Source organism: Peromyscus maniculatus, chromosome 15, assembly GCF_049852395.1.
Source record: "Peromyscus maniculatus bairdii isolate BWxNUB_F1_BW_parent chromosome 15, HU_Pman_BW_mat_3.1, whole genome shotgun sequence".
Lineage (NCBI taxonomy): Eukaryota > Metazoa > Chordata > Mammalia > Rodentia > Cricetidae > Peromyscus > Peromyscus maniculatus.
The window spans coordinates 3,956,304-3,982,298 of record NC_134866.1 but is presented as its reverse complement, the minus strand read 5'-3'; the positions used below and the strand labels follow the sequence as shown (position 1 = coordinate 3,982,298).

The window sequence follows — 25,995 nt, the reverse complement described above, 5'->3', positions numbered from 1 at the left end:
GCACGCTCTCATCTCCATGTGCCTATTATCCTTTAAGCACACGGAGCTCCCTGCTGCTTTGTGTTCTAACCTGATGCATAAAGAACACACACTCGCTCGACTCCGCGCGTGCACAGCTGTTTCTGTTGGTGGTCTCACAGCCTTTTCTCTGGTTTCTTGTGTTTTAATATTTTGTAGGTGGGTGAAGCCATGTTCCTTGGAAGTTTGTCTATAAGAATCTTCCTTTTTCTTTTTCTTGTTGTGTGTATATGGGGGGGGGGTGTCAAGGTCTCACATACCCCAGCCAGCCTTGAACCCCCAATATTTCCGCCCCCTCCAGCCTGAGTTTCAGGGTTACCAGCCTGTACCACCACATCCAGCTCCTGCTGAGTCAAGGGTGCAGCTCAGTGAACAGCGCGGTACTTGTCCATCCCCCCAACCCTTTCCCAACCAGAGCGAACAGCTCCAGCACCCCATCTGTGCTGGGAGCTGTCCTGTCCTTTCTCACCTCTGAGAGCCTCGCTTCTGCCAGCTCACCTGAGCAGGGCACACTCACCATCTGCTGCTCAGCATTGCGGGCAGAGTCCCTGTGGGAGTCCCTCCTCCCCTCCTCCCCTCCTCCCCTCCTCCCTCCTCTCCTCCTCCCCTCCTCCCCTCCTCCGCCTCGCTCAGTCCTCTTGCCAACCACGATGCTCAGGCGCCGCATGGCCACGCATAGAGCACTCATTCAGACTCTGGATAAGAGAAGAGGCCCATCCTGTCAGCTAAGGGACCTGGCCATCACCAAGTCCGCTGTGCAGAGCACCAGAAGGGACAGGTTGGCACCATCGCCTAAGTGATTTCTCTGCAGCCTGTATTGCAGTATCTGTAAGGGTTAGGTGGATGTAGATGGTGGTTGATTTATGTACGTATTTAGCAGTACTGAGGACCATGCCCATGGCCTTGTGAATGTCAGGGCAATCTTTATCAATGAGGCACATTTCGAGCAGAATAAGGCTGAATTTAAAAATGTATTATTTCTACAAAACAAAACAAAACAAAACAAAACTCTCTGCCCACATCTCACTTCAAATAATTTGAAAAATAAAAGTATCAACCTTCATTTCTAATTTGAAATTAATCAGAGGGAAGAAATAATTATGTCCTAAAATGACTAGACACCGTTAACTACTGTTTAGGAATCTTGTGAATAAATGTTTGATGGATTAAATCTGCGTAAGAATGAGTAATTTAAAAGCAAAGTGCCGGTCCGCCTCTGGAATTGTGCAAAGCTGCCCTGAGATGTGGTGTGATCTATTTTAGGAAGAAGGCGTCCTCTGTCGGGGGAAGGACACACCTCATGTTGGCACACACGACAGGGTCATGAGCAGGAGGCATGAGGAGAAGGCCGTTTCTGCAAAGACAGAGAGGCCTTGTCTGTGTCCCCCTGCCTGTCACATGTCTAACTCATATGCTGCAGGGATGTTTCCATGGTGAAGTCACCTCGGCAGGCCTGTGTGAAGGACCATCGGGCATCGGGGGTTGCAGGCAAGCAAACTGGCAGCTCTTGCCTTTGTGGAACCAGTCTGTCTCTCGAGGTTGGCCCAATCCTGCTTAGCTGGTCGGGATCGACAGCATCTTTCTATTCCCAGGAGATGAGGCCGGGCATGGCTACCAAGCGAGGCTGGCCTCCCCACACCCTTGTGTAGTTAACACGACATGCTTTGACGTCGACCCCAGAAACACATCTTATCGTTGGTGAACACCTTGGGGCTGTGAATTCTCAAAGGCCGGCTCTGCAGCAAGTGCTTCTCGGGAGACTCTGCTGCCACCGGTGTCCGAGTCTAGTCGGCGTGTGCCTCGGGCTCTAGAAGCAGGTGTAGTACTGACGATAACAGTCTGCCCCGAGGAAGACAGAGGTGTAACGTTCCCTGTTGAGAGGCTTTGTATTTTCTCTCCAGCAGAGAGGCTGTGGAGCTCACTGAACTGCAGCCAATAACCACTTTAACAGTAACCAAGAGTGCAAATCCTGGCTCACTTCCACTCACTGGTGCACAGACACAGAGCAAAGGTAAGGAAGGTAAAACAAGGCAACAGACACCTCCCCCTTCCGGCAGCATGCTTGCCAGCTCTGGGAGTTAGCAGCCCTTGGGCTGAGATGCCATGTCAGACTCTCCCTGTGCAACGGGACATCAGGACTAGGCATTTTGTGTGGATGTTAAGACCCACACAGAGTCCTGAACGACACTTAGCAAAAGAGTCCTTGTGGCCGGGTGTGGTGGTTCACACCTACAGTCCACTCCGGAGGCTGAAGCGGGAGCAACGAGAGCAGGAGGCCAGTCTGGACTCCACAGTGACTTCAAGGACAGCCTAGGCCACAGAGTAAGACTGCATGTCAAATTATTTGTGGTTCACACGGACTGCTTCATCTTTGCTACACCATGGGTTGAGCTGAGCATCCAGAACGTCAGGGGTCAGCTGGAGTCAGAGGCCTTTGCCCGCTCCTCCGCTACCTGGAGGCCTCCCCGTCGGTGAGAATTCCAGGTAAGCGGCACTGTAACCATTCTTAAGGGGGCACCTGGAGCCTCTGAGGTCCCTCCCTGGCTCTTTACAGGCCTGGCCATACTGGCTTTACCTCTGAGGAAATTCTTCACATCTGGGGCTGCAGCCATGGAGGAACCTTTCCTGATATGTGAGGGTCCCTGGGTTTGATCCCTAACACAGCAAATGCGTACATAAAAATCAGGGTGGCATTTCTAAAGGAGGATGGAGTTGATTTCAAAGACCTTTTGTTTCTAAATGTGTCTGAGCAGCGGCCTCATGACCAAGGTGCGGAGCACCCCCTGCTGGGAAGACAAGGTTGCCAAGGCCTTATGGTTTCAGCAGATTTTCCACTAAAAAGGCTTGCATGGAACTAACAATAATTTAAAACGAAACAAAATAAAAGCCTTGGACAGCCAGGTACAGGGATGTGTTTTGAGATTTCCATATTCATAACTCCTTTCTGTGTGCTAGCCTGGCCATAATGTAGAATTTGAATGAACAGGACATGATATGCAACTTGTGAAGAATGTGACCTGTCCCCAGAGGCACTGATTTTTTTCTTGAGTGCATTTAAATGGGGACGTGCATATGAAGAATGAGAGGAAACATGAAAGAGAGCTTGCCTTCTGGATTTACATCCTGCTTCATTTCCCGCCCAATGCCCAGGTTCTTCTTTACAAGTGAGTTGCCCAACGAAGACTCAGGTTTAGGGGTTGCACTGTAGATGCATCATTGGGGAACAGCTGTCTCGGTGGACTAAGACCTGCTCAGCAGGAAGGGGTCCATGCCTGACGTCATAAAGCTAGCCAGCTGCCAGGGCTGGAGAGACCTTGAGCCTGGGAGTCACTGCTGCCACTCCCTAAGCCACATGACGTCTGCCTGCTCTATACCTGCACGAGTGCCTGACGTCCTCACCCTTCATTGGGGAAGTAACTGAGCCTATTAGAGAGGGACACACCAGTTCAGATGCAGAGAATACAGCACTGTGTGTGTGTTGGGAGAGGGGTAAGGAGGGACAGGGAGGGGTGGAAGCGATGTACAAAATTCCCAGAAAATATCAGATGCACAAAACCGTATCAAAACTCAGAAAATTTATTTTCTCATTACCAAACAAGTTTCACAAACATCTCACATGCACTGGAAATACGACCCTGGATAATGGCCTGTGTGATAAGGGCTGGATTCCAGTCTCTGCCAATGCAAAGCAGAAAGGGCCAGGAAGGAGTGCTCTGGCCCTCTGTGCTCGGCTAACTGCAGGTTACCTCGGCAGGTTTCCCACATGCCTGGTACAGACATTCCGAACGGATACTGTTTGCGTAAGCCACACCTCAGTGTCCATCGGGGGTGGATGCACAGTCATCACCACGCAGGCGGCCCTGCAGCAGGCAGCACACACTGGTTTCTTTGGCAAACTTGCCTCATAGCGTCACCCAAGGAACATGTTTGCATTCTGAAGTCGTATTTGGTTTTCCTAAGGGATCCCTTGATGACCAGCCCACTGGGAGAGGTCCTCGCTGCTCTCAACAGAACCAACAGCTGCCACCACAGGACTCGATTCTGACTTCCCAGGAGGTGTTGGTTAATATTTTAAAAATTTAATTTGTAAGATAGTCACATGTATGAGAAACTGTGTGGTGTAAGTGTACACTGTACAATGTTTGGATAAGTCAGAGACACACCTTGTCACCCTCTGTTGTAAGCCACCTGCGGACCAGAACCTCTTCCTAGAATCCATCTGCTCACTAGAGGGCACTCTCCCTCCCTGCACTACCCCTAATCTCTGGTCACCATCATTTTACTCTCAGCTTCCAGAAGAGCAACATTTCTATATCTCCAAGACATCTTCATGGTGCTTTTTTTTTTTTCTGTGCCTAAGTTCACTTACCACAATATCCAGTTCTCTCCAGTCACAGCAACACGATGCCTTCTTTGTGTGCATACATCATATTCTCTCACGTGCATTTACAGTTGGATTGCACATCAGTCCATCAGCGGGAGGACACACAGGCTGTTTGTGGCTCCCGGCTGCTGTGACTGGTGCTGCTGTGGACATGGGGGTGCAGATGTCTTTGCAACATGCTGACTCCATTGTCTTTGGCCATATGCCCCAGGAGTGCTTTGTGCTTCAGTTGAGACCATCCTCACTGGAGCATTAGCTCCAAGTTCGTGTGGCAGGGTTCTCTCTCAGCCGCACTCCTCGGCCCCATTACCCTGTTTCACTGGCAACAGACACACTTACTGGGACAGAGAGACAGACAGCTTCCTATGACTTTCGACCTACATTTTTCTGGCGATTAGTAGTTAGCATTTTATCATGTATCTATCAGACATTCCCATGTCTTCTGAGGGACATTAGGCAGCTTGCCCATTTTTAATGGGTGTGATGATTAATCTTGATTGTCCATTTGATGGGATTCAGAATCACCATGGAAACAGATCTCTAGGCGTGTCTATGAGAGATCTAGATTAATGAGGTTAGCTGAGATGGAAAGACAGAGTCTAAATGCGGCTGGCACCGTTTCTACCAGCTGGGGGTTCACAAGTGTGAGCTGAGCTAAGCACTGAGCACCCTTTGCTTCCTGTGGATGCAATATGACCAGCGACTTCACCCTCCTGACATCACGCCTCCCCCACCTCGATGGACTTGTCCCTTAGGACTGCTGCAGCAGAAATACTCCCCTTCTCCCTTACGTTGCTTCTTGTCCAGCGTTTTTACCCTGGTGATGGGAAAAGGAACTAATCCCACTGTTCACTCCTGTTCTACTCTTCACACTTCCTTGTGCGCACTCCACATTAGCCCGGGTTGATGTACACTCTGCAGGTGATGTCTTCCATTCTCTATGTTGCTTCTTCAGGCTGCTTCATCGCTAAGTAGCGTTTCAGTTTGATGTGATTCCCATTACCCAGCTTTCCTTTTTGTTTGCCTATGCTTTTGAGATCTGGTAAAGAGAAAACAAAACACTAGCCCCCCAAGAGCCCCACCTCTTCCAGTACCCTGAAGCATTTTCGTTTCCTTGAATAGCTTGTCTTGTTTTATGGCTTCCAATTCTTTTTCTTTAAACTAGTGAAAGGTGGATATTCAATTCCCAGCACATTTTGCTGACTTTTTCCCATTGCATATTCTTTTATAACTGTGTTGATGTTCAGCTGATTTAGATGTGAGCTTATCTGGGGACTTCCTCATTGATCCGAGAGTCTGTTTTTACATCGGCACCATGATGTTTTAAGTAGCACAGCTTTGTAGTGTTCTAGGTTCAGCAGCACAATGCCTTCCTTGTACATTGTTCTTTATGCTCAGACTGCTTTCTTATTTGGAGGTCTCTATGGTTCTATGCAGAGTTCAGACTAGTGTTTGTACAGTTCTGTGAAGGCTGCCATTTGACCGAGATTGCAGTGGATTCCAGCGGTTTCTACAGTGGTGGTTCTTAGAGTCCATGAACAAGGGGCAACCTTCCAATCTGTGTGTCTGTTTTGGTGGCTATTGTAAATAGCATTGCTGTCCTGATTTGTTCCAGAGATCTTGTAGTTGGCAAAGGCAACACTACTGAATTTTCAACGCTGTTTTCTTTGTTCTGAGATTTTGTGAATTCTTTAGTCCCAATACACTTTTGGAGGTCCTTATTTAAGGTCACATTATCTGCAGTGACAATGACCTTCCTCTTTTCCAGTCTCACTGCTTCTTCCTTCTCTTGCCAGTCTGATTCCTCTGCTAGGAATCCAGAACAATGCTGAATGGTGTCTCTGTCTTGTCCCAATGTGAGAGAGAAAACGGTCAGTCTTTTCTGATCCAGTTTAACATCAGTCGCTGGCTAACGTTGACTGTCCTTCCTTCGTTGACACTGACATGTTCCTCTGCATTAGGTGGTTCAGTCTCCATCTGATGTGAGGCTTCCACTGAACCTACTCAGACATCTTCACAGTCTTCGTCCCTCAGAGATCTAGGCTGCCGTGAGCTCCCAGCAAGAAATGGGGTGTGGCTGGGGCTCTCAGTACAGAGGTCGGCACCGGGATGAGACACCCAGGGGTGATCCTCACTGAGCCTGCTGAAGACCTAACATCCTTCCACAGAACCCTCCTTGGCCAGTGACTCACATCCATCTTCATCTGCAATCAGAATTATTTACTAGCAGTAAATAAACTGACCCCCCAAGAGTGGTGGCCCAGCATACAAACATTAAGATGTCAATCTCTTGATGTAAAAACATGTTAATATTTTGTTTGGCAGGCAGGACAGGGAGTGTCCAGGGTTCACAATCACACTCACCACAGTGTCAGACAGGTAGACGGAAGCAGAAAGGAAATGGCTTACACACTGGTTCCTCCCTGGCTCTAGAAAAATCAATCTCTAGAACCATCTCATTAAAATTGTTGCCTCTCTGCCTCGAGGAACCAAGTGGATAATTCACATTTATAGCCGCTATTCACATTCCAAATGCTTCCCACAGGAGTGCACGCCCAAGACTGATGAGAAGCCCTTGTCCTCTGGATGGCTCTGTGCTGCTCATGAGTCAGGCCAGAGTGCCACGTCTGCCCTGCCCACCCCGGTCACCGCCACAGCCGTTAACCCACCTGGACACGTTTGCTTTCACCCCAAAGCATTTTATTTTATGATTATCTTTAGAAATCACCAACGAGGATTTGACTGAACAGTTAAAAATTATTTGTACCTGTTTCCTTGTCATCCACCCCCTTCCACCTGCCACGTACTGTGGAAACAATGGGCCTAGGCACGCAAACTAGTCGCCTAGGAGTGGAAGAGGGCTTTCCTGATGATGGGCAGACTCCTAGTAACCCGCCTCTGCCCATGCGCTGGTCTGCGGCGCCCCCTCGTGGCCACAATTCAAAAACACTCCCCTGCCACAGTTGCATTTGATAAATTGCACAGCCACATTTTATTTTTATACAAATAATGAGGAAAAAACAAAACGACCACCTTCACTGGGCCAGTACAACAGCTTCAAGGACACATTGCACCATGACCTTGTTACTCCTGACAGGTCAGCTCCCGACCACAGAGGACCAGCAGTCATGCCCATGTGACTCGACCCAGCTCCACCTTTCAGTTCAGATGATAAAAGCCTCCGCCTGCATTCTGCTGGGCACCGGCAATCAGTGTCAGCCCGAAGCTGCCTCACCCCAACAGAGCCACACAGCACTATGGGCGGCTTCTGTCCTTGTAGATGTGCCACGGATAGAAGAAGTACGGCAGCCCGAGCTGGAGCTGGTGCGACTAGACTGGAAAATGCCACTGTCCACAGAAACTTCCAGAGGTGCTCAACCACTGGACTCCCCTGGCATGCAAAGCGTGCCCCCTTGGTCTCGCTCCCTGCTTGCTCTATCTCAACAGGCCACCCCACCACTGACGCCTCACTTCCCATCTAGCACAGGGACACTGCACTTTTTTCTACTCTGTCCCTTCCTGGAGGCCTTAGGGGAAGCTCCTGTTCTCTCTAGAGAAGCAGAAAGAGATGGGACAAAGGGGAGGGGAAGGGAGATGGGGTGCTATGAATATAGATGAGTCAAGGAAGCACTTGCCTCCTTCAGCTACTGTTCCCCAAATCTCTGCCCTGACCTCTAATACAATTTTGCTTATAGAGGCTCCCTGAGGCCACCAATGGTTGGACACCTTGTTCACCAGGCAAAGGGAAAGCATGCATCTGTGATCCCCCCACCAACAAGCCTGTGCACCTATTCCTGACCATTTAACCTAGTGGGGCTCAGTACCCTGGTCCTCAGACACTTCCACAGCACGTTGTCCCTGCCTCTGGGTCAGGCTTGAAACCCATCTCCCTGACCACCTGCACGGCCACCCACAGTGCCTTGCACCTGTCCCCTGAGGCCCCGCCCGGGCTGTGAGGTCCTGGTCAGTCCGCTCTTGTCTGTACTCGCTGAGCCTCCTTTCCTAGAGTAGCCCCAGTGAACAGCCGCCATCACACCGTCGGAGCCCAGGACTCCACCGAGACCTGTAGTCCAGGCCTAGCTCTGCCGGCTGCTCTCAAGCAGGATCGCAGGGACAACCGCTTTCCGCTGGGACCAGGCACTTTCCAGCACTCGGCAGGGCTTCTCCGGCACGGGGAAGGATGCTACCTTTCCCTCTTCTAGGCTGATGCCCTCCTTCTGGGTCCTCCACGTTCACCTCCTCAGTTGACCCACGTATCTCATGCTGACATCTCTGCTCCTTCTCTGCGCTCACTTTACCCAGGCTGGGTGGGTGATGACTTAGATTTCTCTCAGTCACAGGTCAGAGAGCTGAGAATGTCTTCGCAGGCTTGTTGAGCACCCCACTCCAGCCCACAGCACAGGCAGGAGGCAGTAAAGAAGAGCTTCCCAAGGAGCAACCGCTCATTCATGTTTGTGAAAGCTACTTAATGAACAGGGTGAGTCACCAGAATCATTGTCAATGCGATTTTACAGGCATCAATTATAAAGGATCAGCGAAGCCTACAGAGAACCATTTGACTCCACAATCGGGGAGACATCTTCATCCCCACCAGACATGAGATACTGAGCATCGCACATAACTAATCAGAACAACAGTGTATATGGCTTGCTTTTATTTTTTATTATAAAAACACATACAAGAGTTTTAAGAAATGATGAATATAAGACAAATCGGAATCACAGTAAGTTATTAAACCCATATCTATATACACATACAAAAATTCCGGAAGTGGAATATCATCCAATGTGAGACACATCATGGACAGCACTGTCTGGATGCACACACACCCCCCAGAGCTGCCCCTCTGTACACAGCCCACAGGGCTCCGCTGCTGCCCCAGCCTGGCCATCGGTGCACAGTCCACGTGAGAGCCTTGCGGCAGCCTGTATGCCTTTCTCCGCTGGACCTCAGTTAGCTAAAGGCAGGTCAATCCTTCACAATGAGAGGTGTCAAGGCACTTCTCTGCACAGTGACCATGACCTTCAGGTGACCTTCTCATCTCGGGGAGCTGAAGCCCAGCTCTTAGGGTGCCGAGTCTCCTGTGTTTGCGGGGCCAGCTGAGCGCTCAACACCCAGGGATCCAACTTCTTCCAGGCAGCTGACGATTGCAGATGGAATGGTGTTGGAAGTCTGTGTCCGCCAAGCTTCCAGGATCCGGGATATCTCTGCTGGATTGCTAGGACTCAAGTCACAAAGGGCATAAACAGCTGCAAGCTGTACACCCCATGGGATATCTGAAAAGAAATGTCAAATCAGGTTTAACACAGCAACAAAGAAAACAGTTATTCGGAATCCCCATGTGGGACCTACAGGACTTACTAAGATAGAGATTATTTTCTGCCAGCAATGAAAATTCCAAAGAAAATGTCTCCCAATAAAAAAGTTCATTCAAGACCCGTCTCAAAATGAAAAATAAAAGAGCTCCTTGTACATCTGAGCAATGGCTGTCCTCAGGCCTTTGGAGCACCTCTGCCCAGATGAAGCTGTAAAGACACATGGATCCTGAAACAACCAACTAGCATAAAACTCAAACATCCTCCAGTGCTGTCTCTAAGTGGACACAGACATGAAAATCATGACAAAATAGACTAAATAAAAGCCTATCTTGTGCCACGCTGACAGCAGATGAGACTGTGACTCGGCCAGTGTGGCTCCAGGCCAGTGTAACTCTAGGTTAGTGTGACTCCAGGCCAGTGTGACTCCAAGCCAGTAGGAATCCAGACCACTATAACTCCAGGCCAGTATGACTGTAAGGCCAATGTGACCCAAGGCCAGTGAGACTCTAAGGTCAGTGTACAAACCAGTAAAACTCCAGGCCAGGGTGATTCCAGGCCAGTGTGACCCTAAGGCCAATTTGATACTAGGCTAGTGTGACTCCATGCCAATATGAATTCAAGTTCAGTGTGACTCTGAAGCCAGTGAAATGCCACAGTGTAACTTCAAGCCAGTGTGACTCTACGGCCAGTGTGATTCTAAGGTCAGTGTGATTCTAAGGTCAGTGTGACTTAAGGCCAATGTGACTCCAAGACAGTGAAATTCCAAGGCCAATGTGACTTCAAGGCCAGTGTGACTCCAATGCCACTGTGACTCCAGGCCTATGTGTCAGAGCTAGTTTAGTCATACAGCTATTATCCCTATCATGGCAAAAACTTAATTTTTAATAACAGCTTATTAATTCATAATTTAATTAATATCATTCATTGAAATTTAAATTATTGAGGAGCAAAAGTTCATTATTAACCACACCCCACTATCTTCTACCTTCTACGAGCAAGGCAGGGATAAAGAAGGCAAAGCACAATTTCAGGCTGAGTGTCCCTCATTCCAATGCATGTCCTCAGGTCCAACCATGACTTTCATTTATGGCCCTGTGTGCCTTCCATACACAGCAAAGGTAATTTAGCACAGCATTTTAATATTTTCATGTACTAAGCAGTTTCTTGGCATGGAATTTTATAGCTACCGTATTTTGTCAGTGCCCAGAAAGTTTTAGATTTTGGAATAGGAGTGATGCTCACTCTCTCTCTGCCAAGGGCAGCTCTGGAAAGTTTTGCTCTTCAAGCAGGAGACAAACACCAGAGAAATCCATGTGTCTAAATGTTAGTTCTACTGTATAGGAGAACCGAAATTCTTTAAAAGGATTTCTCTCCTGAGCTGAAGATTCAAGAAAAGCACAGACTACGGCTCCCTTTGGGGCCGGGGCTCAGGGAGATAGGAATGAGGTGTTCAGAACAGCCTTAATGATGCACCTGTGACCCTGTGCAGACTTCCCAGACCGCAGCACACAGGCCTGCAACAACAGACTCTTCTTCCCTCCGTGACTTAGAGTATGAAACCAGGACAGTGCCGTTCTACCTCCACGGAGTCTAGGATGCATGTAATGAGGTTGGGCAGTGTCCCGTGATACATGGCTTCTCAGTTACACCTGCAACCGCAACAGTCCAGGCTGCACGTGTTGCCAAGACGACTCATCGGCTATGATCCTGACTACTCTCTGTATGTCAAGATGCACAAAACTGTTGTCAAGAGCATTTTCCTACGGAGCAGAAGACACTGCCTTAGGACCTGCAGTGTATTTGCTCCGACCATGACCTCGGGCTACAGGGCCTGAAGGAGGCGGTGCTTCTTGCCGTTGTACTTGACCTCTTAAAGGGAAGGGAGGGGTCACGAGCCCCTTCTCCCGGATGCCTGTTCCCGGTGTGGTTCAACTGCCAGGGGGATTGGCTCCCGGTCAGATCAGAGGACGACGTCAGCTGTCTACTCAGTTCTGTATTCCTGAGTGTATTTCCTCAATTTGTCCTAATAAATTTCCCTAGTGCTCCTCAAGCAGACTCCTGTGGACTTCTCGCTGTAGGTGCCTGGTCAGAGTGCCTCAGAGAAAGCATTGACAGGTTGTTGTCGTCCACAGGCCTGGCGCATCAGGCCAGCACATGGGCCCACTGCACTGCAGGACACTCACCTCACGCTGTCCCGCTGCTTTCCCTGAGGACACAGCTGCAGCAGGCAGCCTCACAGGCATTTTCTCAACTGTGGTTCCCTCCTCTCAGATGACTTTAGCTTGTGCCAAGTTGACATAAAACTAACTAGCACACTACCTACCTAAGAAAGCAGCAGGTGTTTTGTGCTTATGCATGGGTGAGAGGTGGTGAGCCATCCTCAAAATGCCTCCCGGATGGCAGGGTACCAGCCCCATGAGCAGAGTTCCTTCTTTCAAGGACGTACAGCTCAGTAGCACAAACTGACCCTTGCAGAAACAATACACTATGAAAATCAAAACCACATGATCTTCAGTTTGGAGGGGCATTGGCTCATGTCCTCACGACATGCAGGAGAACAGCTTAAGAGACACGAAAGCCAGTCTTACCTTCATCCTGAGCATGTTGTATGAACATACCAATAACCGAGCTGATATTCTTCACGGCAGTTGGAAATCCTTCCTTCAAACCCAACTGGCCTAATCGACCTGGAGAAACAAAATACAGTGTAAGGAGAATTCAGTAAATGCTGGATAATACTTCCTAAAACTGTAAATTCATGTTTCCTTTCATTTAACACGGTATAGTTTAAGCCTGAAGATCCTGGACTGTAGCGGAAGCCAGCATTCAGTGAGACGCTGAGGCCGCAGAGCTCAAGCACGATGCTCCTTAGTGCTTTTGCCAACTACGACAGGTGGCGATGCAGCAATGGAACTTACATAGCGGTCACCACCGGCAAGACGAGAGAGAGATACCTTTACGAGGTTAACAGAGAAGGAAGGCTATGGCCGCACTGACAGACTCTGACGACAGAGCAGCAGCCACAGTCAAAAGGCCTGCCACTAACACAAGAAGCTCTGAGTGCAAAGACAGCGGGTCCCACTGGACGAGGCGATTCTCCCCAGTTAGTGCTTATGCCAATCTCACTAAACATGTGCTTGAGGAGCAGGCACAGCTACCTGCATCCAACCTGGATCGTGGTGCACACGCGTGTGACGTGGGAGGTCACAGGAGCGCATGTAAACACAGCACCCTGAGCACACGGGCTGCTGTGACGTGTGCCCAAAGGTGACTTGTGAGCGCAGCCAGGCATCCTGCCCCATGCCATGTTCACCAATAAGCCAGAGCCACTTGGTAAAGGGAGATGTGTTCTCAAATACAAAAATACAAATACAACTTGAAGAAGTCACCACCATGGGCAAGGGTGACATGGGAGCTTGAGTCAAAGGCAGAACCGACAACTCCCACCAGCCACCTTAGCTTGGGAGCTTGCCCAGACTAAGTTCCCCTCTAACATGACCTTGTGTGTGTATTTGGGTAGTGATGGCATCTGGAAGATGTGTTTAACCAACTGCTTCCAGGGGAACATTGCATACCACAACTGAAAGTGGGCAAATGGATTCTTTACCATGAAAGCTGGACTGGTGGATTTCAGGTTTCACAACTAACTTCAAGAACTTACTACGTCAACAGGAGCCACAAGACCCCATCTCAGGGAAAACCAAGAGGATATCTGGAAATACCTGAAATGGCCATTGAAACACTCTTCCTGTTCCCCACTTCCATCAGTGACATTTCTGTACAAATCATCTCCTTTCTCGCTTTGTTTCTCTGTGCAGCCCTGGCTGTCCCGGCACTCAGACACTGCTGGCATCTGCCTCCCAAGTGCCGGCCCTACAGGCGTCACCACCACTACCCCACTAAGAGTCACTTCTTTTTTTTTTTTTTGGTTTTTCGAGACAGGGTTTCTTTGTGTAGCTTTGCGCCTTTCCTGGAACTCACTTGGTAGACCAGGCTGGCCTCGAACTCACAGAGATCCGCCTGCCTCTGCCTCCCGAGTGCTGGGATTAAAGGCGTGCGCCACCACCGCCCGGCATAAGAGTCACTTCTTTCCCTCACCCCAGACAACACAGCACAGGATGAAGATCTAAGAAAAAGTGTAGTGGGTAGCCATTCCAGCTTTGGTCTGGAAGTTCCAACCCCCATTAAGGCTTCGGTAACTGTCACGCCTACAAGGCAGGGCCAAGGGAGGGCCCTGAAGACCCGAGATGGGATGCACTGTGTTCTCTTCCTGCTGGGAGCCGGACGCTAGAGGTGGACCAAGGAGAGTTTTCCAGAGAACACCACCGGACTATGCTGGTCTTTCCCAGAACCCTCAACCTACCTATCCCTTCATTTGTAAGTTACTCCATTAAAAAAATCTCTTTTTAACTACGTGGAGTGGCCTTAATAATTTCACCAATATCTGGCGCCCAATGTGGGGCAAATTCCAAAGGCCTGGGTGGCTCCCACCCTCAGCCTCCTCCCTGGCTGGCGAGTACCTAAACCCGCCTGCAAAGTTCCATATAACCAGAGAATGCCTAGACGGTTCCATTCCCAAAAAAGGGAGCAGCCAGTCCACTCTCAGTTCCCTAGCTTAGCCCCGAGACCAGCAAAATTCCACTGTGAGTGAGGCATTCCCCTCCTCCCTGAGTGCCAGCTCAGGCTTCCACCTTCTCAGCTCCTGCCTTCAGCTACAGTCAGCCAAGGTCGCCAGCAGGCCCTACTTTGGAGCTGTACCAATGCCACCTGCTGGCTGAAAAGTGCTACTACACCCCCAAAATCACAAAAGGTAAACTAAGCAAACAAGCATATTGTTTCAAGTAAAAGTACTTGATAATTTTAAACCTTAAAATTGATTAATAAATTTTGAGTAATTCTTGTAATATGGCCGACAACATTACCTCACAAGAATTTAAAAACCTTTTCGCCTGTATGATGGATGACATCTTCCTGGAAATATACGACCTTCCTAAGGCATATCTGGCCTGTACCATTTTGGCATTCATCGTAATAATTCACACAGTGTCCAAACACTGGTTTAATAACAAGAACAAAGATAAGTCATTATTGGGACTTATACAGGCTTTAAAAGATAGCAATGAAGGCTTACACAAAAAGATTCTTTCTCTGGAATCTGCTAATCAGGATTTACAAAACAGGCTTGTACCCAAAATTGATTTTATTGATAATAAATATGAATACTTAGTGGATAGAACACTAACTCTCCAGAGTGAAGTTGTGGCTACTCAGACACTATATAAGAAAGAAAGATTATCGTTAATTGATAAGATAAGGTCAATGGAATCATGTGTTTCAAAAGAATATAAAAAATTCCATGATTCCATGAGAAATCTGGAGTCCCTTGCAAGAGAGGAGGTTTACTCCCTAGAACAGACCCTAGGTGCTCGTTTGCAAGCCCTGGAAAAACTCTCAGTAAACATGACAAAGGAACTAATAAACAGAAGGACAAGACCATAGAGGTTGTAACATCTCCAAATGGCTCTGATACAATGGCTTATCCTGTTATCACCCATGAGAAGCCAGCAGATGACACATACCCTGAGCCATATATGACATATACATTACAACCAATTTCAACAAGGGACTTTAAAAATATAAAGAAAACAGTAGTTACGTATGGGATACACTCCACATACGTAAAACAGATGTTAAATTCATGGTCTACCTCACATCAGTTAATTTCAGCCAGGCATGGTGACTCACGCCTTTAATTCCAGGAAGTGATGGCAGGAAGCAGAAAGGTATATAAGGTGTGAGGACCAGGAACTAGAGCTGGTCAAGTTTTTAGGCTTTTGAGCAGCAGTTCAGCTGAGATCCATTCAGATGAGGACACAGAGACTTTCCAGTTTGAGGAAACGAGATCAGGTGAGGAACTGGTGAGGTGAGGTTGGCTATGGCTTGTTCTGCTTCTCTGATCTTCCAGCATTCATCCCAATAACTGGCACCGGATTTGTTTTTATTAATAAGACCTTCTAACAATTAGTGCTACACACACTTGTCCTGGCTCTGCCACCCACACTCAGTCAGTGGCTCTGTCCAAAGCTCAAGCTATGCAGGCATCAGCTCTAAGACATCTGCAAACCCCTGGCACATCAGGTCTTCCCCCACTTTCCTGGATGATCTCCAACACTACTGGTAAGGTGTGCTGGAGCAAATCCTACCTAAGAACTGAATATGGCTAACAGCCAAGTTTATTGCTCAGTTCAGTATTATACCATGTTGCACACGGACAGAAAGCTTGTTTTTCATTACAGAACATAATCTGGACTGAAGATGGCTATCCATTCTTCAAAGGACGTATTATGTATTTATGAATTATCATTATATGGCATTGCCAGGTATGTATTAATAAATAACTCTTGTCCATAACAATTATAGTAACTATTATTTAAGATTACATTACTCTAAATCCCTCTCTCTTGAAAGCCAGAAGACTTAAGATTTAAAAAATAAACTCACCTTAATCTCACAAAAGAACAAATGGAGTTTTGTCCCTATAATTGATGGTATTCTGGCTCTGGGATAAAAATTCCAGCATGTTCTTCCTGACTTACTAGAGAACTAGCCTTTCCATGAGGCACCTTTAGTGCAAGTGCTTACATAATATGAGTAGCTGGTCTAAAAGCATTTGGTGACATCGAACCCAAAGTGCCTGTTGTCCTGTTCAGAGCAACTGCGACACTTCCCCATCTTCCTCAAGACAAGCTTCCCTGCGAGGCTGTGCAGAACCAGCTGGAGAAGCAGCAGAGCCTGGCTCTCTATCTTAGGACAGGACAAGTTTCTTGGGCAGTTTGGAGCAGCCCTCCTGTAAGAACCACAGAGGCACAAGGCCACCGACCACCAAAACCGCATCCACCTGACTGCCCCCTCACTGCAGTAACAAACACAGAACACAATCACTGTAACAAGAACATCAAAATCCCCATTTTCAACTGTGGCTCAGTGTGATCCCCAGAACTCACAGTTTGGGGTGCCGCAACCCTAGTGCTGGACCCCTGGATCTTGATAGTCAGGTAACCTAGATAATTTTGCAAATTTCAGTCCAGTGAGAGAAAATGTCTCAAAAACCCAGAATAAAATAAACGAAACCCACTAAGTAGATGACATCCCGACATGACACCGAGGTGTCCTCTGACCTCCACAAGCACACGTGCACACAGGTATGCACACACAGTTACGCACTTGATGTGCACATGCACACACCAAGTGTGGCTTCATAAAGTCACCTTCCAGGGAAAATGCCACACCCACACACACACACACACCCACACCCACACACCCACACACACCCGAGCTCTATGAATAACCACAACAGGAAAGACTATCCCTGCTGTCACTGTATCAGCAAGTGCTTCCTCCCGTGTGACCCACCCAGGTCAGCAGACACTGACAGGCTGAAAACAGCTTTCCTATTTCTGTCCTCTCACAAAGCTCCCCACTTTAGCGGTCGGTCACAGCAGAGGGAGAGCAGCACCCCCGGCACTGGCCCCGGCACTGGCCCCGGCACTGGCCCCCGGCACATGCCCACGTCTTGATGGGACCTTTGCCAGCACAGGCCCTTTCCCTACCTTCTTCCTCCTGCTCTAGGATACAACAGTCAAACAGGCAAGGAGCTCGGCAAAGCACGTCTGAGGCTGCCCAGAGGGCAGGGGTCACCGTGCCTGTGCCTGGCCATCCTTTGATTTGGCTCCCGTGACTCTAGTCTGGCTGTCATTGGTTTTCGTCTTTCCTTATTAGGGAACATAATACCACACACACTTGTACTTACTTCCCATGAAGGCACGTTCCCACCCAGAGTCAAGTTTCTGTCTTAGATGTTTTATACATGTTCTAAGCACAGCAGGACTAACTACTGTGTGAGGTTCACAAGGAGGAAGAACCACATTTGTAGACAGTGACAATCAGCAGGGACATTGTATTTCTCACTATGTACTTATAAGGTTTGTTCACACAGCACATTCTCAAATGGTAACATTATTTTCAACAGTGTTGCCTTTGAAGTTTAATTAGCCAAAAAACTAATTAGCCAAAGAGCTCTTTGAACAGACCAGGGTGGCTTTGGTTCGTGTTCCTCAGATAGGAGGACACCTACAGGTCAAACAAAGTATGAGGGTTGTTGATGGACAGAAAGCATTACTGATGATCCATGGATGAGTGGACAGCAGGTTGCCACAGGTCAGGCAAAGAGGAGTAAATAAGTAAAACTAAAACCTTGAGGTTCCAGGGAGGACTGTAAGGGCCTGCTCTAGATTTTACAGTGAGGAGTCTGGGTCTCACAGAATTCTCAAACAGTGACTTTAGTTTCTACAATGATCTGAAGTGACTCTTGTTAGACATCTAATTGGGATAGCTTATAGGAAGGGTCCCAAGTTTGTGGCCCCTGAGGACTGAATGGAAGCCCTCAAGCTTAGCAGCTAGTGCCTTTGCACACTACGTTATCTTGCAGGTCCACGACGATATTTTAGACACTGAAAGGCCACAATATACTTGGTAGCAATTTATAAACCTCTCTGTGTATGTGTCCACATCACCTCTAGAATTATAAATCAAATACTCTACCATGCAGCATCTTAGTCTCTGACAGAGACGGCTAAAGGATTCGGTGTAACAAGAGAAACAGTAAGGAGAGTGGTGAGCACAAACCCACCAGTCTGACAGTGTGAACAGACACTGTGTGTTCGTATACTCTTAGTCCACAGTCTGACAGTGTGAACAGACACTGTGTGTTCGTATACTCTTAGTCCACAGTCTGACAGTGTGAACAGACACTGTGTGTTAGTATACTCTTAGTCCACAGTCTGACAGTGTGAACACAGACACTGTGTGTTAGTATACTTAGTCCACAGTCTGACAGTGTGAACAGACACTGTGTGTTAGTATACTCTTAGTCCACAGTCTGACAGTGTGAACACAGACACTGTGTGTTAGTATACTCTTAGTCCACAGTCTGACAGTGTGAACAGACACTGTGTGTTAGTATACTCTTAGTCCACAGTCTGACAGTGTGAACAGACACTGTGTGTTAGTACACTCTTAGTCCACAGTCTGACAGTGTGAACAGACACTGTGTGTTAGTATACTCTTAGTCCACAGTCTGACAGTGTGAACACAGACACTGTGTGTTAGTATACTTAGTCCACAGTCTGACAGTGTGAACACAGACACTGTGTGTTCGTATACTCTTAGTCCACAGTCTGACAGTGTGAACAGACACTGTGTGTTAGTACACTCTTAGTCCACAGTCTGACAGTGTGAACAGACACTGTGTGTTAGTATACTCTTAGTCCACAGTCTGACAGTGTGAACAGACACTGTGTGTTAGTACACTCTTAGTCCACAGTCTGACAGTGTGAACAGACACTGTGTGTTAGTATACTCTTAGTCCACAGTCTGACAGTGTGAACACAGACACTGTGTGTTAGTATACTTAGTCCACAGTCTGACAGTGTGAACACAGACACTGTGTGTTAGTATACTCTTAGTCCACAGTCTGACAGTGTGAACAGACACTGTGTGTTCGTGTACTCTTAGTCCACAGTCTGACAGTGTGAACAGACACTGTGTGTTCGTATACTCTTAGTCCACAGTCTGACAGTGTGAACACAGACACTGTGTGTTAGTATACTCTTAGTCCACAGTCTGACAGTGTGAACAGACACTGTGTGTTCGTGTACTCTTAGTCCACAGTCTGACAGTGTGAACAGACACTGTGTGTTAGTATACTCTTAGTCCACAGTCTGACAGTGTGAACAGACACTGTGTGTTCGTATACTCTTAGTCCACAGTCTGACAGTGTGAACAGACACTGTATGTTAGTATACTCTTAGTCCACAGTCTGACAGTGTGAACACAGACACTGTATGTTAGTATACTCTTAGTCCACAGTCTGACAGTGTGAACACAGACACTGTGTGTTAGTGTACTCTTAGTCCACAGTCTGACAGTGTGAACAGACACTGTGTGTTAGTATACTCTTAGTCCACAGTCTGACAGTGTGAACAGACACTGTGTGTTAGTATACTCTTAGTCCACAGTTTGACAGTGTGAACACAGACACTGTATGTTCGTGTACTCTTAGTCCACAGTCTGACAGTGTGAACAGACACTGTGTGTTAGTACACTCTTAGTCCACAGTCTGACAGTGTGAACAGACACTGTGTGTTCGTGTACTCTTAGTCCACAGTCTGACAGTGTGAACAGACACTGTGTGTTCGTGTACTCTCAGTCCACAGTCTGACAGTGTGAACAGACACTGTGTGTTCGTGTACTCTTAGTCCACAGTCTGACAGTGTGAACACAGACACTGTGTGTTAGTATACTTAGTCCACAGTCTGACAGTGTGAACACAGACACTGTGTGTTAGAATACTCTTAGTCCACAGTCTGACAGTGTGAACAGACACTGTGTGTTAGTATACTCTTAGTCCACAGTCTGACAGTGTGAACAGTGTGTGTTAGAATACTCTTAGTCCACAGTCTGACAGTGTGAACACAGACACTGTATGTTAGTATACTCTTAGTCCACAGTCTGACAGTGTGAACAGACACTGTGTGTTAGTATACTCTTAGTCCACAGTCTGACAGTGTGAACACAGACACTGTGTGTTAGTATACTCTTAGTCCACAGTCTGACAGTGTGAACACAGACACTGTGTGTTAGTATACTCTTAGTCCACAGTCTGACAGTGTGAACAGTGTGTTCGTGTACTCTTAGTCCACAGTCTGACAGTGTGAACAGACACTGTATGTTCGTATACTCTTAGTCCACAGTCTGACAGTGTGAACAGACACTGTGTGTTAGTACACTCTTAGTCCACAGTCTGACAGTGTGAACAGACACTGTGTGTTCGTGTACTCTTAGTCCACAGTCTGACAGTGTGAACAGACACTGTGTGTTAGTACACTCTTAGTCCACAGTCTGACAGTGTGAACACAGACACTGTATGTTAGTATACTCTTAGTCCACAGTCTGACAGTGTGAACACAGACACTGTGTGTTAGTATACTCTTAGTCCACAGTCTGACAGTGTGAACAGTGTGTGTTAGAATACTCTTAGTCCACAGTCTGACAGTGTGAACAGACACTGTGTGTTAGTATACTCTTAGTCCACAGTCTGACAGTGTGAACACAGACACTGTGTGTTAGTGTACTCTTAGTCCACAGTCTGACAGTGTGAACAGACACTGTGTGTTAGTATACTCTTAGTCCACAGTCTGACAGTGTGAACACAGACACTGTGTGTTAGTATACTCTTAGTCCACAGTCTGACAGTGTGAACAGTGTGTGTTAGAATACTCTTAGTCCACAGTCTGACAGTGTGAACACAGACACTGTGTGTTAGTATACTTAGTCCACAGTCTGACAGTGTGAACACAGACACTGTGTGTTAGAATACTCTTAGTCCACAGTCTGACAGTGTGAACAGACACTGTGTGTTAGAATACTCTTAGTCCGCAGTCTGACAGTGTGAACACAGACACTGTGTGTTAGTATACTCTTAGTCCACAGTCTGACAGTGTGAACACAGACACTGTGTGTTAGAATACTCTTAGTCCGCAGTCTGACAGTGTGCACAGACACTGTGTGTTAGTACACTCTTAGTCCACCAGTCTGACAGTGTGAACAGACACTGTGTGTTAGTATACTCTTAGTCCACAGTCTGACAGTGTGAACACAGACACTGTGTGTTCGTATACTCTTAGTCCACAGTCTGACAGTGTGAACAGACACTGTGTGTTAGTACACTCTTAGTCCACAGTCTGACAGTGTGAACAGACAGTGTGTTAGTATACTCTTAGTCCACAGTCTGACAGTGTGAACACAGACACTGTGTGTTAGTATACTCTTAGTCCACAGTCTGACAGTGTGAACACAGACACTGTGTGTTCGTACACTCTTAGTCCCCATCAAGATCCTAGGCACAAGGGCGACAACCACCATCAAACACACTCACCGATCAGTCTCAGCACAGATGCTACGATGACATCAGGGGTGTACGCAATGTTCGAATGTCCTTTCCTGTACTTGATCCACTTGTCCATTACAGGCCACAGCTCCTTACTAGAAAACAACAGGAATAGACACATGCTGGTCACTGTGCAGAGTCCAGACAATGCCACAGGACTGTTCCTGTAACTCTGGCTTTTCTTTCCAGTCCCCAACCCTTTCTGTTTCCAGATGACAGAGTGAGAGAACAGTGACAAGCAGGAAGAACAGGATCTGCAGTCACTGAGAGGACAAGGACAGAGCATTCGGATAGGTGCCAGCTCTGGTCCCTCCTCTGTTCCTGGGAAAGAATGGCCTGCCTCCCTGAGCTCATCTGTGATTCCACCTGGGCTCACGCATCCTCAGACAGGCCCTAGGCAGAACTCTGTCATCTCCTTATGTAGGACTGACTGTAACATGCTTCTCTGTGTACGCACAAGGACCTCCTCACAGACAATCACCTTGACGTAGTGATCACTCTGAAAGTGGAAATGAGTCAGTTCTCACTGTGAGACTCGTGTCTGTCTTTCCTGGGATCAGGACAGTGAAAACGAGATTCTCCTGTCCAGACAGCTCCTTGTAAAGGTGACTCTCACAGAAACCAAGTATTTCAAAGACACAAGCCACCAGCTGTGTGGTGAGTGGTTTAACACCATATCCTCTCTTAAACCAGGCTTTCTCAGCCGGAGTTCAAAAAAAAAATTTTTTTTTTTTTAATTTGGGGGACAATTTCCTCCTCTCTCAAGGGATAGAGCATGGTGAGAGCCAGAAACACAGACAAGCAGAGAAAGCTCAGCAAACTAAATTCAGGGGCTGTCGGAACCAGGATCCACCCCTCCTAGTGAGGAGCAGCTGACTCGTAACCTGAGCACTGCTGTTCTTCTGGTTTGTTTTCTAGCCAAGTGTGGCAGCACTTCCTTATCTCTGAGGTGCCTGTGTCCATGCCATTCTGGAGAGGTGAGGGGACACAGGCCCTCGTGCTCCAGTCTCTTCTGGAGAGACATTACTGGAAGTAATGAAAAGTACTAGCAATCTACAAGAAACAAACAGGGGGATTTAATGGTGACTCAGACATTTTAGGGTATTTTTGTTAAGTCTTATACAAAGGTATTTGTATTTCAAGTGCCTTGTGTAAGAAAGAAACACAACTAAGCCACACTCCAGCATTAACAGGTTATCTTCCCTTAACCCAGCTTTACTTTAAATCAGCAAAGCTGCTCACCTTATGATGTTATCATGTGTCCAAATCCACCTCTGGTGGCAGCAGAGGAGATCAATGGCAAATATGTATTCCCAAATGTTTGCACTTAAGTCTTCACCAAACTCTTCACTGGACTGAAATTCTGTTTTGGGGCATAGCTGTATGGTCAAAAGCAGCTTAGAAACCACGATTCCAACATCTATAGGAGCATTCTGGCAAACAAAAATACACATATTAAAAAGCAACATCTTAGGATGTTAGCAATCTGAGACTGTAATGAGCATCCGCCACACCGCCATCTACCCTAAGGGGAACTGAAGCAGCCTGAGTCTGAACTAGAAACTGGTAGTCACAACCAGAGCCGCTGGGGCCACCATCCCAGCAGTCAGAGAGCTGAGCTGCAGTCCAGATAGAAGCACAGACTGCAGTCAGCACAACCGGGGAATTAAGGTTATAACCTGCAGACTAACATTTCAAATTCCATAAAATCTGCTGCCTTCTGTGAAGGTTATCAATCTGCCCTTTCCACAGCTACTGGATGATGACGGCCAGCTTCCTTCACCTTTGAGGACAGCATTCTCGGCTCTGTCTGTGTTTTCACCTGTGTGAGCAGCTCAAGGACTCCTCTTCCCACTGAGTAAAAAGTCACATGGACACACCACTGACTGAAGGCATCATGTCTCTCCACAAAGGGCATACCAGATTGTACCTAGTTTTCTTTCTCTGAAACATACATCTTTTTGTGGTGAAAAGCTTCCTTTCCCTAAAAGGGCCGGGGTGGGACCGTAGGGAACTCCGTGGTGGGACTGCAAGGAACTCTGTGAACCATGCAACCTCAACAAGGCTGAACAGCTCAGCATCCCACCAGCACTGCAAGACAGTCCTGGGGGCAAACACAGGTTCAAATCAACACAGAACAAAGCCTGAGCTTGGATATCTGTTTGAGCTACTGACACTTCTCAGGTTTCCAAGAGTACATTTTCCTCGAGAAGTCTGTGACTTGGCAAGTGGAGAAGATGCACAAACTCAGATACATCTAGTCACACTGATCTAGTGCTAAGAGTCTGCAGCAGTATTGATTATGGAAAATGCTGGGATTCTCAGTCTAGGTTGTAGTTATGGTTAAAGTATCTGGTAACGGCATGATGAATTACAATGTCTAGAAGACAGACTCCATTATGAAAACAAACATTCACTGCAGTTCATATTCCTTATTCTCAACTTGACTTTTTTTAATCAAGAATTTTTTTCATTCATCTTACACACCAATCAAAGATTCCCCTCCCCCCCCCCCCGCCCGCCTTCCCCTCCCAACCCACCTTCCACTCCCCCCACAAGAAGCCAAGGGCCTCCCATGGGGAGACACATCCAGTAGAGGCAAGTCCAAGCCCTTCCCCCTATCTCAAGGCTACACGAAGTGTCCCACCATAGGTAGTAGGCTCCAAAAAGCCCGCTCATGCACCAGGGATCAACTTGACTTTTAACATTCAGAGGTTAAAGGCTTAACAAGATTCTACTTGTTAGAGCTGAAGGTCCAGTGTGAAGCTTCTGAGGAATATATCATTTATGATTAATTAAAATGTTGATAACTAAATGATTCAAGTTTATAAAGACTAATTGTTTAGGAGATGTAATCTGTTGTATGTGCCTTAACACCACACTAATCAATGGTCAAAGTACGGTCACTCGTACTTTTTCAACTATTACCTGATTTATGAATAAAACAAGAATCACAAAGCTAAAAGCTTTAAAAATTGGTTGAACTTTAAGCCTTCAAACCATGTACTACCTTATACCAAGTAAGTCACTATTTTTCCACACAGAAGCTCTTTGCGGGTTTTGTCATCTCCATGGAATGGACATGAAGGTAGCGTGGCCATGACAGAATGGAGAACCCTTCCTGGTGTGGCAGCTCAGACTGTGCAGCTCTGACAAGGACACCGTACATGGAAGTTCAGGTCCTCAAACGTCTTAGACTCAGAGCATCACAGAGTTACAGATCAGGAATATTCAATGTATAAAGTCCACACAAGGATTTCAAACTCGGGGGGAAAAACAATTCTGAATCTCAAACACTTCTAGTCACATGCATCTTATATAAGGTACACTGCTTCAGGACGAGGGCAGAGGGGACGAGTGTGGTAGCTTCTGGTTGCATCTGGAACTTTCTTTTCTTTTATCCCGTCCCCCTTTTTATTAAGTTATTTGATGCTGGGATGGAACTTTAGCCATTGTGCAGGCCGGGCAAGTGCTGTGCCCTCTCCACTCTCAGGACCAATAACTTAGTAGAGTCCATGACACCAACTTACAAGCTGTGTGTGCATATGTGTATGTTTTGTTCGCCTTGAGACAAGGTCTCTCTATGCAGCCTGGCTTTTCTAGAACTGTTACATGGACCAGGCTGTCCTTGAACTTAAAGAGATTCACCTGCCTCTGCCTCCTGAGTGCTGGAATTAAAGGCACGAGCCACACAGACCAGGGTTGTGCCTTGCTGTTTGCTAAAGAGGTGGGTACAGACTTGTGTTCCCTTCCTTTCATAGATATAAATCCCATACAGATTAGCTCAAAGAATAATAGGAAAGCACAATGACATGCATATAAACTATATGTGCATATAAACTATAGGGAATTTTCTAAAACATTAAAGTATTGCATGCTCATAAAAACCAGAAAAGAACAAGGTAAAAACAAACCCTACACCAACTTCAGCATCTATTTTTATAGTTTATTATTGTCAACTAGATTCTCATTAGGTGAGATCTATGACTAAGCAAGTGTCAATCTGAAGATTACTTTAATGAACCAGTAATTAAAGAAAAAAATACAATAAAAGGTTAATGTAAAAAGAAAGCATTTGGAATAAAATCAAGCCCCATCAACTGGAAATAATGATGTAGATGGTCAGGTTCACAGAAACTCCTAACAGGAGGAAGCTGAGGCTAGCAATCTTTCACCTAAGTACTTTTTGCAGAATCAAGTACCTTACAGTCCCTGTCTCAGCAGATTACAGACCCATGGGTTTCAGTCATAAATTAGTGTAATTTCAT

General features: G+C 47.0%; 1 protein-coding gene across 2 annotated transcripts in view; it reads right to left on the bottom strand.

The window, feature by feature from the left end:
- Window positions 1-9,043: 9,043 nt before the first annotated feature.
- The window catches only part of Ice1 (interactor of little elongation complex ELL subunit 1), a 56,933-nt gene continuing 39,981 nt past the window's right edge, over window positions 9,044-25,995 (bottom strand). For both annotated transcript variants that reach the window (XM_006987785.4, XM_042261346.2), the window contains 4 exons: window positions 22,970-23,160; window positions 21,716-21,822; window positions 12,309-12,407; window positions 9,044-9,678 (listed from right to left, as the gene is read on the bottom strand). In XM_006987785.4, coding sequence (XP_006987847.3) covers window positions 9,467-9,678; window positions 12,309-12,407; window positions 21,716-21,822; window positions 22,970-23,160 — 609 coding nt within the window. In that variant the 3' untranslated portion in view covers window positions 9,044-9,466. The remainder of the gene's footprint in view (window positions 9,679-12,308; window positions 12,408-21,715; window positions 21,823-22,969; window positions 23,161-25,995) is intronic.